The sequence below is a fragment of the Fusarium flagelliforme genome (genome assembly GCF_020744385.1).
Source record: "Fusarium flagelliforme strain FIESC 12 MPI-CAGE-AA-0113 chromosome Unknown B0J16scaffold_7, whole genome shotgun sequence".
Classification (NCBI taxonomy): Eukaryota; Fungi; Ascomycota; class Sordariomycetes; order Hypocreales; family Nectriaceae; genus Fusarium; species Fusarium flagelliforme.
In genome coordinates, this window is record NW_025763509.1 from 2,459,403 (window position 1) to 2,475,018 (window position 15,616).

The 15,616-nt window shown below is 47.0% G+C and overlaps 5 protein-coding genes and 1 non-coding gene across 6 annotated transcripts; 4 read left to right on the top strand and 2 right to left on the bottom strand.

The window, feature by feature from the left end:
• The first annotated feature begins 1,866 nt into the window (after positions 1-1,866).
• B0J16DRAFT_t292 lies at positions 1,867-1,938 on the top strand. Its single transcript has one exon. It is a non-coding gene; the product is annotated as a tRNA-Thr (tRNA).
• A 255-nt stretch (positions 1,939-2,193) lies between these two features.
• On the top strand, positions 2,194-3,082 carry B0J16DRAFT_349459 (uncharacterized protein). Its single transcript, XM_046128912.1, has one exon. The coding sequence runs from the start codon at positions 2,207-2,209 to the stop codon at positions 2,774-2,776; it is 570 nt and encodes a 189-aa protein (XP_045979378.1). The 5' UTR covers positions 2,194-2,206; the 3' UTR covers positions 2,777-3,082.
• Positions 3,083-3,576: 494 nt separating this feature from the next.
• Positions 3,577-5,969, bottom strand: B0J16DRAFT_405026 (Tannase/feruloyl esterase; the record flags this gene model as incomplete). Its single annotated transcript, XM_046132853.1, has 2 exons — positions 3,577-5,318; positions 5,945-5,969. The coding sequence occupies 2 exons, from the start codon at positions 5,967-5,969 to the stop codon at positions 3,577-3,579; spliced, it is 1,767 nt and encodes a 588-aa protein (XP_045979379.1).
• Positions 5,970-6,703: 734 nt separating this feature from the next.
• On the bottom strand, positions 6,704-8,067 carry B0J16DRAFT_349460 (uncharacterized protein). Its single transcript, XM_046128913.1, has one exon. The coding sequence runs from the start codon at positions 8,032-8,034 to the stop codon at positions 6,739-6,741; it is 1,296 nt and encodes a 431-aa protein (XP_045979380.1). The 5' UTR covers positions 8,035-8,067; the 3' UTR covers positions 6,704-6,738.
• A 1,883-nt stretch (positions 8,068-9,950) lies between these two features.
• B0J16DRAFT_324488 (uncharacterized protein) lies at positions 9,951-11,024 on the top strand (the record flags this gene model as incomplete). The annotated part of the gene is made up of 5 exons (XM_046125831.1): positions 9,951-10,024; positions 10,110-10,248; positions 10,352-10,437; positions 10,468-10,782; positions 10,835-11,024. The coding sequence occupies 5 exons, from the start codon at positions 9,951-9,953 to the stop codon at positions 11,022-11,024; spliced, it is 804 nt and encodes a 267-aa protein (XP_045979381.1).
• Positions 11,025-14,789: 3,765 nt separating this feature from the next.
• B0J16DRAFT_388868 (uncharacterized protein) lies at positions 14,790-15,304 on the top strand (the record flags this gene model as incomplete). Its single annotated transcript, XM_046131780.1, has 2 exons — positions 14,790-14,981; positions 15,026-15,304. The coding sequence occupies 2 exons, from the start codon at positions 14,790-14,792 to the stop codon at positions 15,302-15,304; spliced, it is 471 nt and encodes a 156-aa protein (XP_045979382.1).
• Between the last annotated feature and the right edge of the window lie 312 nt (positions 15,305-15,616).

Consider the following 15,616-nt stretch of genomic DNA (forward strand, 5'->3'; position numbering starts at 1 on the left):
CTGCTGACTTGCTCGCGCCGGGATTCTCCGAGGTCTTGGGATGCGCCCTCAAAGGTCTCCTCAGAAGAGGGTTGATGGTCGGTAGCTGAGCTTGCAATGGTGGTGTTGGGTGGAGGGGGAGGGATGGTGCCAGCAGACTGTACAATAGACACGGGACAGTATGGACCGTCAGTCGCTTGGAGAGTTGCTGAGGCGCCAGTAGAGTTCTAATCAACTGCGCTATCGGCACTGGGAATTGTTGCAGGGCTTTCGTCTTGCTGCTGAGACTCGGGCGGGGGAGGTTGTTCGGACATGGTGAAGCGCAAAGGCGAAAGGCGAAAGGCTTTGCTATTCGGGCGCTTGGGATATTAGACGGGCGGGAACAAGATGAGCCGCTGGAGTGAAAGGTGTGACGCGTTGAGAATTGACTCGTTAAAGACTAAGGGACTCGTGCTGGAGGAAAAGGCGATAAGGCGAAAGAGATGACAGTGCCCAAATAAGCCGGTGCTGCAGTTGTGGCTCTGGGACAATAGAGAATACGACGCGGGTTTTCGTATTGTTATGATTGATCGTTCAGCCACTGACCGCGTTGACCCCGCGTTTTTTTTTTTTTTTTTTTTTGGCACTCGATCAGAAAGTATGGAACGTAACACAGTGGGTTTCCACTGGAGGGGTACCAGAAGAATTGGACCCCCAAGAAACATCCATAAGAGACGAAATAATTTGGGCACTTTATGTTATCTTAGATTAGAATCCCGGTTACTGAGGTTTTTCTACCATCTCAGGCCTTGTTCTGTTATCCCTCTGAGGAGCTGCTACCTGTTCTATCAATGTCAAAGCTGAACAACCTGAACAAAAAGTCAATCTGACAGGTGGTTGCTTCGAGATCTCGGGACGGCCCGTGTGGAACAGCAAAGACTGGATCAGAACTTGAACCTCTTGTAAAACACAATCGTCCAACACGGCCTGTAGCTTGTCATAAGGCAGGTTACATCACCGGACCGGATAGCTCTGGTTTCTCTGATCATGATATTTATCTGGAGGCTTGATGCGAAATGCCGATCCAATTGGAGGGTAGCTGCAAGTTCAGCATTGACGACAATTGATGTCTCTTCTTGACCAAGTCTCCACTGAAGCTGCACACAGATTGACTCCAAATTTCTCTCCAACTCCCATCGATCAAAACCCAACTAAGATACATGCAGTCATTTTTCCCTCCTTAATTGCTGCTTACTCTTTCCAGCAGTCTAGATTGCATCCTTTTGCGATAACTGGAAGTGTTAAATGTTCAAGTTGAACGAATCTTCGTGGATTTAGTCTGAATGATTATCTCTGTGTCTAGCAGTTACCCGCTGTAATTTAGTGCATCGTCCACTGGAACCCAGATCAATTTCAGCCTGGACCTCGATCCTTGTTGGAGTTGTGGAGGTCAAGTCCAACTCTCCACAACTGACTCCAAAAGCTACCCTGCACAGATCAGCTTGTCCACATCCGAAACGTCTCATTGACTCGGCTCAATACCGACAAATAAAATTGTTAGACCTCATGTATCATTCTTTTCTCAAAGTCATCATTTCATATGTTCATGTTTACCTCGCCATATATGCCCGTCGGGAAATTGGTAATGTTGTGAACCCAGAAACGGCACTGCCGATTTTTGTCAGGGAACGTCTGCAAACTGGCAGAGTTTCCACAAATCTCATCGCAATCGAGAGGCCGAATATGGACTTAGTGGCAACCGAACCATATTATATTCAATCACTCCTCCATCTCCCGATTAATGTAACTGTGAACTAATTGGTTGATATTATATCTTGTAAGGTGACCTTCAATTTCCAATTACTGTCTAAGCTCAAGTAGAGTCACGGCAATCATCCAATAAGAATTGCCTCGATGGCTCAGTGGTAGAGCGTGTCACTAGTAATGACAAGGTCCACGGTTCGATCCCGTGTCGAGGCATTTGTCTTCCATATTTTCTTTTGTCTTCGGTGGCAATTGTCATTTTTGGATGTTTAGCACATGCTGGAGGGCATTAATTCCAGGGACTGACTATATTCGTTGGACTGCTTTTCCGATAGTCTCGACCTGCTGCCGTCAGATTGAGGATGTCCTTTTAGTAGGAATGATGTCGTTGTGGGCTCGGTATGACTCAGATTGAAGTGGGATTAAATACATCACCACAATCAAATCACCCAACAACAATTCATGTTTTTTTTTTTTCATCAAAATGGAATATCTTCAAGATATTACAAACCGAAATATTTGTCTATCTGGCGGCGCCGACGGAGCTGATATTGAATGGGGCAACTGCGCTGATTCAGTTGGCCATGAAGTTATACACTGGAGCTTCCCCAGTCACCCAAGCGCAGCACCAGAAGATCAGCTCATTCGTCTCACTGACGAGCAACTTGCACAAAGCGACGAAGCCCTCAAAAACGCAGCAAAAACTCTAGACAAAAGCCTTCCAAAGCGAGCCAAAGTTTCGCGTTTGTTGCGTCGCAATTACTTCCAGGTTGCTTGGAGTGAAGCATGTTACGCCGTCACGTATTTTGAAGGGGAAAAACAGGCTCCAGGCGGGACAGTCTGGGCAACGACCATGTTTACTCAATTACATCCTGAGAATCGCAATTTGTTTGTCTTTGATCAATTGAGAGGTGTTTGGCTGCAGTGGATGGGGGAATCTTGGTTGGACATTGAGTCCCCTCCGCGACCGTGTGGAATTTGGGCTGGGATTGGGGCACGCGCTTTGCAGCCAAATGGACGGGATGCGATTCGCAAGCTGATGGGTGTAAACTGAGGTCAACTAGTAATACAGTACGTAGGGGCCGTGACCACAGTTGTACCCCTCATCTCATCAGAGTGACGCAATATAGGCAGCAGATATTTCATTTGTCAAAGTTGCCCCCGATTCCACCTGCAAATCCAGAACACCATGTAGTGACGAGTAGAACTTGGGCGCTGGAGTTAGGGCCAGCTTGATACTTGCATTCTTCATAAAAGCTGAATTGAATACTCGAGTACTTAAGTTGGCGCACAATAGAGGCTGATATTCCGCTATATAGAGCCGACGACCCTTCCTTCCTGATTATTGCTTTGACAGCAGTGATGAACCGCTGAAGAGGGTTGGTTGTGCGTGTCTGTAGACGAACCTGTAATTTCATTTGAGCGTGTGTGTACCCTGAAAGATGCAAGCGGTGAGAGATCTACTTTGACTAAGCCTCAAGAGTCCAGCCCGGCTGATAATCATGCCACTCTGCTGGGTCAATGAGAGCAATGTCATAGATATATAATATATTGCATAAAAGTGGAGCTGAGAATAGATTGTAGTACAGGAACTGCAACGGAGCATTTAAGGCTTCTGTATATGCTAAATTACCTATATAAATAATTTTCTTTATACTCTAGATAGGAGCAAACTCTAGTCAGAAAGGCTATCTCGTTTTACTTTAAAAATCAGGGTCGGCTAGCTACTTCTCTACCTGGTTTCTTTGTATATACACACAATATACTGTATTCAATATGGGCTATATAAATAATAAATACTTAATGCACATTCTTACAGTTGAGCGTAAGACTTCCATGCTCTAGTCACGATTACTAGAAGACAGGGATCTTAAAAGCATTGAAATCATAAGTCCAGCTCTCGACCGACTTCTCGTCATCAACGCACTTGAAACTCTTGTCGTTGGTCCAGAGAGGCCTCTTAGGCCACTGGCACAGCATCTGAACCTCACCCTTGTAATTACCAGAAGAAACAGTAGCATTTAGTCTGGATGGCTGCTTTCCATGCTCGACCCAATCAATCATGGTGTTCATGTTGTTCTGAGGATAAGGACCGGGTTGAAGGGAATTGGCACCGCAGTGAGCAGCGCCAGGAACAAGGTAGAACTGGTACCATTCGGAGAGAGCCTTCTGCGCCTCAGCGTCGGATAATTCTGGGTACATGATGGAACGGACAGACTGCCAGTAGTGCACGGAGGAGCCAGCAGGGATACTAGGATCAGATTCGCCGTGGTAGTGAAGAAGCTTGCCTCCAGCCTTCTTAAAGGTCATGAGGTCAGGATGAGTCGTCTGGAGACTGTCGTAGTAACGGACTAGACCAGTGTTCATCCAGTCAACAAGGGTGTCATACGTCACGTTATTGAGATTGTCGAGGTTATCGAGGTCGAGAAGCTTGATGAACTTTGCAACATACATTCCACCAGTAGAAGGAATGTTGAGAGTCCACTTCTCAGTTTCGTTGTTGTAGGTTGGCTCGCCATCGGAGAGCTCAGATCCAATCTGCCAAGACAGATATGCCTGCTGAGTTTTGCTGTCGAAGAGACCATCGTAAATGGCTTGAGCAACAGCCACGGCCTCAGCACTTATGGTGCCGTTCTGCTCAGGGGTGTCGCTCATTTGGCTTCCAGGGGCTTGTCGTTTGCTAAAGCCAAAACCAAGGGAAGAGCTTGTCTCAGCCGCACAGTAGTATTCCTTGCCAATGAGCGACTCGAGTTTGAAATGAAGTTTGCAAAGGTCAGTTCTGGATATGACACCATCTTTTCTTCCATCTAGGCCATCACAGGCTGCGATAGTCGCGTTGACGATCTTCTTAAGCTCGCATGGAGGTGGATAATAACCAAGAGTGTGCTCCACGGTTGCAGGATAGACATGGAGGACTTGCTGGTGAGCAAAACGAAAAGCAGGAGCACCAGCAATAACACCGTCGTACTCATCGCCCCATCGCTGAACCTGGCTCATGCCCTCTCTTCCGCCATCGGAACAGCCTTCGTAGTAGGTATAGACCTTGCTTGAGCTAGACATACCATAGAGCTCCTTGGTAATGTACTTTCCGATCTGAGTCATCTCACCGAGAGCCTGATAGGAAAACATGTAGGTCGCATCCCAGTTGATGGATCCGTTGCCCAAGAGGAACTTCTCGTCCAGGCTGTAGTTAAAGGCGTCGTAGCCTCCGTCAGTAGCGCCTGCAACAGCACCATACTTGAGTCCACCAGTGGTATCCGTGTTGAGAGAATAGCCACCTCCACCAGCAACGTAGAAGCGCTTCTTAAAATCGGAGGGATCAGGAAACGCATACTTGAGAATGACCTTGTCTCCCTTGGTGCCGTGGGTGTATGCAACGGTGACATTGCAATAGTTGTAGATTTCAGTGTCGCGTCGCATAGGGCCTCCTCCGATACTCGCGCTAGCGTTGTAGATCGCTGTGGAAGCCATGATGGAAGACGGGATCATGTCAATTCCAAGGAGCGTTCCGTTAGGGGGCAAGGCAGCCTTTAAGTTGGAAACATTGCATATTGCTGAAAGAGAATCTGCTAGAGCTGTTGGAGCCAGAGCAGCTACTGTAGCGGCGATAATGAAATGGCGCATAATGCTTAACAATTGAGTATAGTGAAGAAAGTAGAACAGAAGAATGAATGCGTGAATGATATTGCTTATCTCGGTTGGAAAGATTCAAGCGTCTTGTGGTACTTGCGGTACTATTTATCTACGGCCCTTCAAAACAAAGGATGTCCAAGCCAGTTGTCTGCCACGCGTCTGCAATGCATCATCACGCCAGACTTGTACTTACATTCAACCTTAGTCTTAAAAATGTGGATTTATCCCGAAGGTAGTAACAGTTCGAAACTGAGGCTTAGACAGGTCGCCCACATTACGCAGTGTGGGGCTATCCCGAGATTGGAACGCACGGGCAGTATAGTGGTGACCGAAATCGGACGTTTTTAGGTCACTAACTGGCTTAGCAGTATAGAACCACAGGGCCCACCACTGGAGATAGAATGGCAATACAGTATTAAGTTAACTTTTTTAAATCGCTATAACTTACTTTGCAATATAGAAGGCCCAGGTGTTTAGAAAAAATCCTTATATACCGGGTTTCGAACCCACGACCTTGGGATCGTACCCGGCCCCGCGCGGATGTGCTCTAGGTCACAGCTCTCTCTGCCGGGGGAAGGAGGGCACGAACTTCCAAGAGAGAGACGTATCGCCATCGCGCGACATGAGATTACGACCACTAAATTCCATAACCGGCACTTGGCGAAACTCATTCGCACATTGAACTTCAACTTTGATGAGTATATCTTTTACTTTAGCCAAATATCGCATGGGTCGCCAGGAGGTTTCTTGACGTTTGGAACCAGAACGATATTGTGACGAGTAACCGACTTTTTACTGTGGCTGAGTGGCCAGAAAGGACGCGGAGATGGTTGGAGGCGGATTGGGATAGAGACACTCCGATGCTGACCGACGATCGCGAGTAGCAGTACCTGCACCCGCAAATTTAGTTGCCATCAGCCTGTTGCTCGAGTCTTCAGTCTCCCACTTGCAAGACAGTGCCCCTATCACCCGCCGTGTGTACCAAGAACGGAAGTTCGTAAGTCGACTTGGGGAGGTAGAAGGGACACCTAGGGATTCGGGAAGTAGACTTGAGATGGATGTCCATATATAGTAAATTCAAGACTCTGGGAATCGGAAGTTTCCGTCACTCACAACTCTTGTCTTTTCTTTCCACGTCTAAGGCCTTGTAACAAAGAGCGACGCCCACGAATTTGAGAATCTTGGAAATTCAAAAGTCTTGAAAAGCTCGGTTCTCGATATGCTCGTCACCTCCGACGCTCACACTGGACTACTTGCCACCAGCATCACAAGCGCCACTATCGGAACCGGAGGTTCTGCATTAGGTATTAAATGTCTAAAAAGACGATAGTTAAAGAGTTTGCTATTTCTGCAGTTTAATCTTTATAGGACTTATAAAGCTTGTTATAAGTATTCTATCTCAATCCTATACTCATCATTCTTTACACCAACTAAAGTGACCTTGATACCCCATCCAGATACTTCATATGACTTTGTACCAGTCATAGAAAGTGTTGCATCGTTCAATGGCTCCCAGCCGCTAACTTCACTGCCGCAACTGTCAGATCCAGGGGTTGTATCGAGAACACGAATAGGACCCAGTCCCGTAGCAATACTCGTATCAATCGTATAGAGAAGAACACCAGGAGCACATATTCTTTCGTCCGCATTCTTAGCCACACGGGCTTCAGCAACAAGAGCAGACGTCTTGTTAACTGCGACAACCACGGCCTTAGTGCCTCCTCCTTCAGTCTCAACAGGCTTCAAGGTATGTCTGGTAGTGCCAGGTTCGAGAATGCAATCAATGTCTCCATCGAGTAACCAACCTAGCCTCCACTTGTCCCAGGCGAAGAAGTCTGGGGCGATTCCTCCAACATTTCCCATTACACTCCAGCCACCGGTGAATTCACCAGTAGGAAAGTTAAGATCAAGGGGATATAGATCGGGTAGACACATAGAGTGACCGGTCTCATGGTTGAGCGCTTTATAACCCCAGGAATTGTAAGGGTCGACGCCAAAGGTAACAGCTCTTTTTGATACCAACTGGCTGTCTCGAGTAAAGACACCGAAGGATGAGGCCAAAGAGCGAGTGAACCATGCCGCGTTTTGTGTTGGTACGATATATAAGATATCTGTCTCAGCTGGGGGTGGGTTCTCGCCATTGTTCATGTATGCATCTAGTGCATCTTCAATATAGGCATAGTGTTGCTGGTTAGTTAAACCAGCCTCCCAGTTATATGATTCTGCAGATCGTGGCATGCGATAGAATTTAGAAGTATCGGCAGTGATGTTGAGTTGAAGTTGGTGAAAGCTGATTTCTTGGAACCATTTGTTGGCATCGGGAACCAGGAAATTGTAAGTATCCTGCGGAAACTCTCCCTCGAGGGCCTCTGCATCGGCAAAATCAACAAAGATCATATAGCCTTGGATAGTGCCCTTGCTAGGGACGCAGTCTGTCATAAAGCCATGTCCAACACTCTGCCATGCAAATACATTCCTAGGCAGCTTACAGGTCGGAACCCATGGCGTGTTGTCTTCAGGAAAGGTACCGTTGGCAGGAAATGTGCTGTTGGCGGAAGTGTTTGGCGGTAGGGAATCCGTTTGATTGGTAGGTTGAGTCTGGTTGTTCGGTAACGGTTGACACACGAACGAAGCGGCTGCAGGTAGAACGAGCGACAGTAATGCCGCCTTGCCTAACATGATGTACAGTCTCCAGGAGGTTGTAAGGTTGATATTCTACACAAATTGCCTCGGTTGAGCTTCCATACTCGGTATATATATATTGTTTTTTCAAAGTCGGGCACGTGCGCTGTGCTCGGCGGTAAGTGCCTTAACTGGACTAGCTTTCCCTAACTACACGAAGGAATACGCGGATAGCGATCGTGGAACGAGCTTAAAAATAAACAGGATAATCGATACGAACATTTGAAATTAGATATTCTAGGCGTTACAGGCAAAGCCGTAAAGAGCGGGTTCGGCTGGCGCACTGACCTCAGCAAATCCTAATATCCCCCGTACAAACCGTCCAACAGGTAATGCTCTTGAATCTTTCTTATAACCACTTTTCACGCTCCCTACAGCAACTCCAAAATGAACCAACTGATAACCCTACCGAAGAAAACTAAATGGCAAAGAGCATCTCGGCCCAAAATCCTCACCGGCTGCTTAACCTGGTACGTTATACTTGTCCTCTCCTGACCGTATATGTATACCTGGTTCCGGGGCACAATTGGGAAATACGTGGCTGACAGCGAGTTTAATACAGCAAGTAAGTTAGCACTGGCACCTTGTTTCACTCATCTTTTTAACCGGTAGTTCTGTCTAATAGGTTACGACACCTGAAATGTGATGAGGAAAAGCCCACGTGTCGCTGATGTCGTAACGACCACGTGAAATGCGACGGTTATGCAGTCCCTGCCAAGAAGCAAACACAGCAAAATAGCTCCAAAACAGTCGCAGAGCCTGCCCCCATCGCCTTCAACCCCCGCGTAGCAGATACTTTTATCGAGCGCTACTATTTCCACCACTTTTACCACTGGACCTTAATATAACTCACATGTTCTTCTGGAGTATTAAATCTTTACCTGGCATATGTCTTACCGCTAGCCCACACTTGTGAGCCTATCAAACAAGCTATTATCGCTGTTGGTGCTGCCCATCGGTAATACCTGACTGAGCCAGAGACCTCTCCACTTTCACAATTGTACATCTTAGCTATGCAGCAATATAATAAAGCTATTGCAAAGGTTATATTACATATGACCCTTGGCTCGGCTTTTGATCTGCAGTGTACTTTAGTCTACTGCCTACTCTTTGTTGCTTTTGAAGGCATTACCGGCCGATATGCTGAATTTATTCGACACATCCGAGCGGGAACCCATATTCTTTCTTCGCTAGTCTTATATAACTCAAAGGAATGAAAGATGCTAAGGAAGCTTACGTAAATGTTCTTGAACTTGGGTATTAAGGCCTTGATATTTATAGAGAATGCTATAATCCCTGATGTACAATTAGGCTGTCTTGATATTCTGTGTGGCTTAGATATAGTAGACCAGCCTTTTCCAGATCTTAATAAAGCGGCCAGTCTCTTGCGTAAGCTAGATGTCTCTGCGATTGAGATCATGGCTTAAATGCCTTGGCAGGACATACCATCTAACTCAGAGCAGGCTGCATCATCCAAGATAAGCCCTTCCACCAAAGTAAAGATAGATGCTATGTGGGATAAATTAGATGATAAATCTGAGGCCTAGAGCTTACGCTTTGAACTAAGTAAAAAGCATACCGTGATATTAGATTACAAAATTCTGCAATCCCTGCAGCTTATTTACCTTACATTGCAGCAGCAATTTTAGAAGTTGTATATAACGTGGGAACCAGAAGAGGATTGCGAACCATCGCATGATACTGTGGAGTTATTTCTTGATGTAGCAGAGCTATTTGCACAAAGTATTATTACTCTAGGCCAATCTAGCTTTTTATTGGATAGAGACCTTATTTCTAGCCTATCTCTAATTGTCTGGACCTATTCTGATGAGAATCTTTGATCTCGCGCTCTGGGCCTATTGCGATCTCTAAACAAACGGGAGGGCATTTGGGATAGTAGGGAGATTGCGGAGATGCACAAGGCGACGCTTGCCCTTAAGGACTACAAAGTTAGGTATAAGAAGGAAATACCAGGTGGCGTACCTAGGTATGTTGTGCAATTGGAAAAGTCATCAACCAGGGACAATTTGAATAGATCAAGACTTTTACTGGGGGACTTTGATACTGTATAGGCCTGGCCAATCCTCGGGCATCATTCTTACGCTCTCAGTCAGAATACATCCTGGCTATTTTGGCAAGCAGTCCGCTCTCAGTGTCTCGGCGTTGGCTTTGTTACTTACCTCTGAAGTGTCGCTAAGACTAGATCGCAAGGTAGTATAATCAGCTGTCAGCTTTATGAACCTCTCATGATGATTGCCCGACAGCGTACAACTTGTAGTTTTCTCAAAGTGAACTATTTGATGGCATTACCCAGGTGATGCACTGGTTCGACCAGACCCTTGGGCTCTATAGACAAGTTATTGCATTCGTCGACATTGAACGATACTTGGAGCTACCAAAGTGAGGAACTCCATACGCGCTATTTATTAGCTTCAAGGAGGCAGACGGCATGCTTGATTGTCTTGAATTTGAGTACGATCAGTTCTTAACCACGCTACATCATGAACAGAGGCAGTCGCTTCGTGATCATCACGATGTCCCAGACCTCTATGACCAGCATTCCATACATATAGGCTGTGCGCCTCCTCTTCATTCGTATTACGTCGCAGTAGCTGCTAAACGTGTGAGGCAGGACTATGGGGTCTGGAACTCGCACTTTAAACTGATGAAAGCCACCATGGGTGCAACCAGTCTCTCTACACCCGACCGGAAGAGACTTGCACGTCTTTCCCTGGAGCAAGCTTTGTGGGCAGCATTTCTTAAGCTGAAAACATTCGAGCAAGAATATCCGATATAGGCTACCGACTCTTCCCGACGGAGTGGGAGAGCTTGTCAAACTAGAGGACGGCAAGTCAAGGCCGATATTTACGTTTAACGGAGACGTGGTATCTGCCATTTCAATTATCTACAGATGTTGTAGCGATGTAACAGTCCCGGCAAGAGTCATGGCATTATTACGATCTATGAAGCGAAGAGAATGTGTTTAGCATAGCAGTGAGATGGCCAGTTTATCTAAGGCCGTAGGGAGTAAGCGTGTGGCATGGAATGATCTGCCTTGGGGTATGCCACAGATGATAGACCAATGTCTAGACTGACATTGTAGAGCATTGCTTCGCAAATTTAGGAGCTTGTGGCTTATGTCGTATGTATTTTGACCTCCAGGTTCATTTTTCATTGTACCACTTAAATCACGTATAAATTTAGCTTGCATCCTCTAGAGTAACCTCTATCCCCATCAGTGGTTACACTCTATAGCCTGAAATATCTAGCACCCACAACCAACTTCTCAACAACCCTCAACAACCCTCACGCCGACATCACTTTTAGTATGTTGAGTCAGCCTGTTTGACAAAACACTCACTCGTACATACGTGCTCTGTCAAGCGTGCTCCACGAATGTGTGTTGAGCTCGACCAAAGAGAAGGGCAGAAGACAAGAACTAGGTTCCGGCGACGGCAGCCGGTGATGGTGATGCTGAACGGATGTTGATTGTGGCGAATGATAGCCGAGCCTCTGATGATGCCTTGGAAAGTCCTGGCGGTCTATTACTGATGAGAAGGTTGGTTTCCCCTCAACACTTCAGTCAATGACCCATCGCTTGGCGCAAACTATTATTTTGCTGGAAGTGTAGAGTAGTAGCTGATTTGCCATTGTTAAAGATGGACTGGCGGAGTCACAAGGCACTGCTTCCATGTCAGGTAGCAATTGGTGTAGTATACCATTATGCCGGCTCCGCGGAAGTAAAAGGCTATGTCGGTCATTAGCCGAGAGACAGCTGTCACAAAAGACGGAAACTAGCATTGGTGCTCCGTGGGGGTCGAGAGCAACTTCTGGCAGTGTGACAGCAGCACCGCCGTCAGGTCATATGGTGACAATAAGACTAGATAGCAATAGCTGGCTTTTGTGCCTAGGATGCGAAACAAGTTACAAGGGAATGTGGCTGACACAGTCGGTACGGCGTGGGGAGACATGGATTAAATTTTTCAACCCCCAAGACACAGGAATCGGTGCCCGGTTTTCCCAACTCGCCAGCCAAGACAAAGACGGCTTCCGCCACTGTATTCATTCAGGTGCGGCTGATATAAACATTGCTTATGGGAACTTCCTTGCATATACTTAAGACACAAGACTCGGTGCCTAATTCTCCTCCTCGCTCAATCAAGAGGCTTTTCACGTCTGCATTCATTCAGCCGCGGCTGATACAGACAACAATTATTACAAAAGTCATGCTGTCTCAAAGGCGGCGTGATCTCTGTGCTCTGTCTTCTTATCGAAATGCATGCTTTCTGAGACATACATGGTTCTCAGCCACCAAAAGCAAAGACGGCAACCGCCATGGACCATGGCGAGCTGACATATGTACGCCACCTAGTTCCAGCAGACCCTGTACCGGGGGTTTACCTCCGCGCTTGTGTCCAAGATTTCTCTTCTTCAATCGCCGTGGCCAGTGAGCAATAGAAGGCTATCACGCCATTATCTGTGGGCAAAAAGCAAGAAAGATGGTCATTCAGAGCCGCACTGAATGCCAACAGTGATTGTCACATTCGCAATTTGATATTGCTGACCCAGAATGTGTCGGGTTCTGTGCATATAGTTAGTGCACTACTTTTCATCCGATGGATTTTTGGTCAGTACAGAGGTAGGAAGGTTAGCCCTCCGCACTGTTTGGTCTATCATGAAAGGCTGTGGTCTTTGTGATACGCAAAGCTTTCGTTGATGTCGTGTATTGGTACCAAGTTTATCAGTACTTTGTCGAAACCACAATTACTTTCCGTGATACAGTTCGCCCGATATTGGGAATTGACCGAAATGTAGATTAAAGTTCCTTGAGAATCGCCGTTTCTTATTGAAACAAACCTGGCTCGGCATGAGGAATGAGCCAGTGCTCGCACGCATACAGACTTTATCAACGTCTGGATATTCGACGTCTTTGGCTACCGTCTCTTCTCGATGTTGAAGAGACCACCATGGATGAACATGTCAACATGCAGCTAGCATGTATGTCACTGTCCGAAATCGGCATAGGTGCTCACGAAGCCGCTTCTTACAAGGATGTGAACTGGCGGGTCGGGACGACATGGGAACGCGGGGTTGATCTTGGCTTCTTGCAAGGCGTTGGAAGTAGGCAAGGGGGTGATAGCTGACTCGGTGGTTCCACGAATGATATCGATGCCAGGCTCAAGATCACGATTGATATGATGATTTACGAACACAGCCCTACTTCAATACACCGCCCTTTGATTGCACCATCGTTACAGAGAAACCCCTCCAGGTGGTCGTTAGAAGAATTCTCTCTACGTTAGGCTACTATAATAAAGTAGCTCAAATGCTTGCCTAAACTTGCATAAGATGATCTAATTATTTCGTCTCTTATGCTCTCGGCTACCAATTCTTCTGACACACTAACGCACTCGTCACATATGCAGCCCAGCAAGCCACACTGTGAATCGGGAGCTGTCGGCAGATGATGCTCAGAAATAAAGGGGTTGATCCGGCGTTCCGCGGAGGCGGCTGGAACGCAATTCATGCGTAACGAATCTTAACCGGCCTGCCACTGCCAGAAGCAATATCCAGTCCAGATGTGACTACGGGAAAACTACTGCAGTCAGCAAAAAGACAGAACAACATTGTTAAGTTGCCACAAGCATGGATGAAACTGATATATCGCATGTATGATCGCTCCGCCAGCCTTGCACTGCCTAACCTTTTCAACTTGCCCGTACCAACCCTTGCTCTCAATAATACACAAACCTTGCCCAACAGAGCCAAGAACTCCGACTGTCAACCTTGGCCCGACAATCGACAACATGGAGGGAGCAGAAACCCTGGGCAGTTGTGTTTGTCCACTTCCATCTGCCAAGCGTCCCCGATTACCAATCTGGTTCAAGCAACGCTGTCTGCCGAAGTCAAAATTGACGTACCCTGATACCGAGCCGTTGCTGCAAGAGAAATACCATGGGGAGGATACCTGCCTACGCGAGAATGCTTCCTCGTCAAACAACCGCCGCGGCCTTCTTTTGCCTTACCGAAAGCATAACAAATGGTTCCATGTGTCCAAGCAAAACACCTTGCGCGATGCTAGTGGTTCTTCGGATGAGAGATTGAGAACTGAAAAGGATTCAGGTTGGGCTGAGGGCACAACTGAGTGGTCTGATGCTGTTGGTAGATGTCGTTGGTCGTGAGCAAGGCAAAAACTTGGAAGCGAAATGAAGTGGCTGGCTGAGTGGAAAAAGCAAAGACATGAGTCTCGAGTGGCGATGACGGCTAGGATGGGATGATGTAACAGAACCCGGTAGAGTAACTGGGATGCGGAAGTGACTCCGACAGCCCGGGTATTGTCTGTGTAACCCTCCATCTCAATCAAGACCACCACAATAAAACCCTTACATGTCGATCCTTCACTGGAACATCCTCCTCATCCCACCGTCCAGTTTCCAATAGGCTATCCGTATCTTATCCGCCGTAGATTAATCTAACTACCAACAGCAATGGTCTCTTCTGTCACAAAATCATCCCTGGCATAAATCCAATAGCCAACAGGAATCGGAATCACCTCTCTTGCCAGACGAGTCCCTCCCTGCACACCAATCACCATTAATTGTCTCTACTGTCACAACCTGTACGCAGTAAGAGACGCGACTTTCAAGTACCTTGGTGAGTCTCTATTGTCACAAAATGGAATTACTTAACTACCGCGTAATTCCCATCCCGCAGTCGCCGATAATCACTGTACCTACCCTCATCCACGCATTATGCAACCGGAAGCCCTTCTTCAACTTCTCAGCTGGGTCACCGGCGACCTTGCAGCCGGTACGCCCCACTACTGTACTAAGCTCGCTGCAATCGTGGATGCCAAAAAGAAGATTCTGGCACTAGACCAATCCATTCCCGCAGTGATTCAATGCATGGCTTGTCTTGAAAAGCTCCACGAGTTCATGGTTATGGTCGGTAGACCCCACCAACAACCCTGTCTGTGCTGACATTTCAGTCCTACGCTGCATACAACGTCCTCAGTCCCGACAACAGCGAACTACACCGGAGGCAGAATCTTGTGTATCTTCCATTTGTGGATTGGCTGAATACTCTCACCTTATGTCGAAGCGATACAGATGTACTGGAACTTCTTACCGAAGATCTATTGGACTGGGATCAGGAATTGCGAGGTGTCAAGGACGGTTATGTCTCATATGCGCTGTACATGGAGCAGAGAATGCCAATGAGTACATTTTGGGGGTGGTCAGCTCGGAAGGAGATGTCGCGTGCATGAACACGACAAAAAGCAAAGACCTTTTCATTTGCGGTTGTAATCAGCGAGGTTCCTCCTCTTGTTCCGTTGTGAGACCCGAGCAATACTTGAAAATGGATCTACAAGGCGACGCCACTTTGGAGAATGTCGTCACTTTTGAGTTTTTATTGAATTGCTATGAAAAAAACCTCATTTCCGTTGACACTCACGGTATCTGGTGACTTGGGTGAAATGGGTGGTATGCAAGAAATAGTCCTTTGCCAGGTTTAAGGTGATACGCTACCGGGTATCGGTCCGCCTTCAGAATCCATTCCCGCCTCTTATCGGCCGTTG

Excerpts from the sequence above, each read along its gene's own strand:
- B0J16DRAFT_349459 (XM_046128912.1), top strand. The coding sequence starts at position 2,207 with ATGGAATATCTTCAAGATATTACAAACCGAAATATTTGTCTATCTGGC.
- B0J16DRAFT_349460 (XM_046128913.1), bottom strand. The coding sequence starts at position 8,034 with ATGTTAGGCAAGGCGGCATTACTGTCGCTCGTTCTACCTGCAGCCGCT.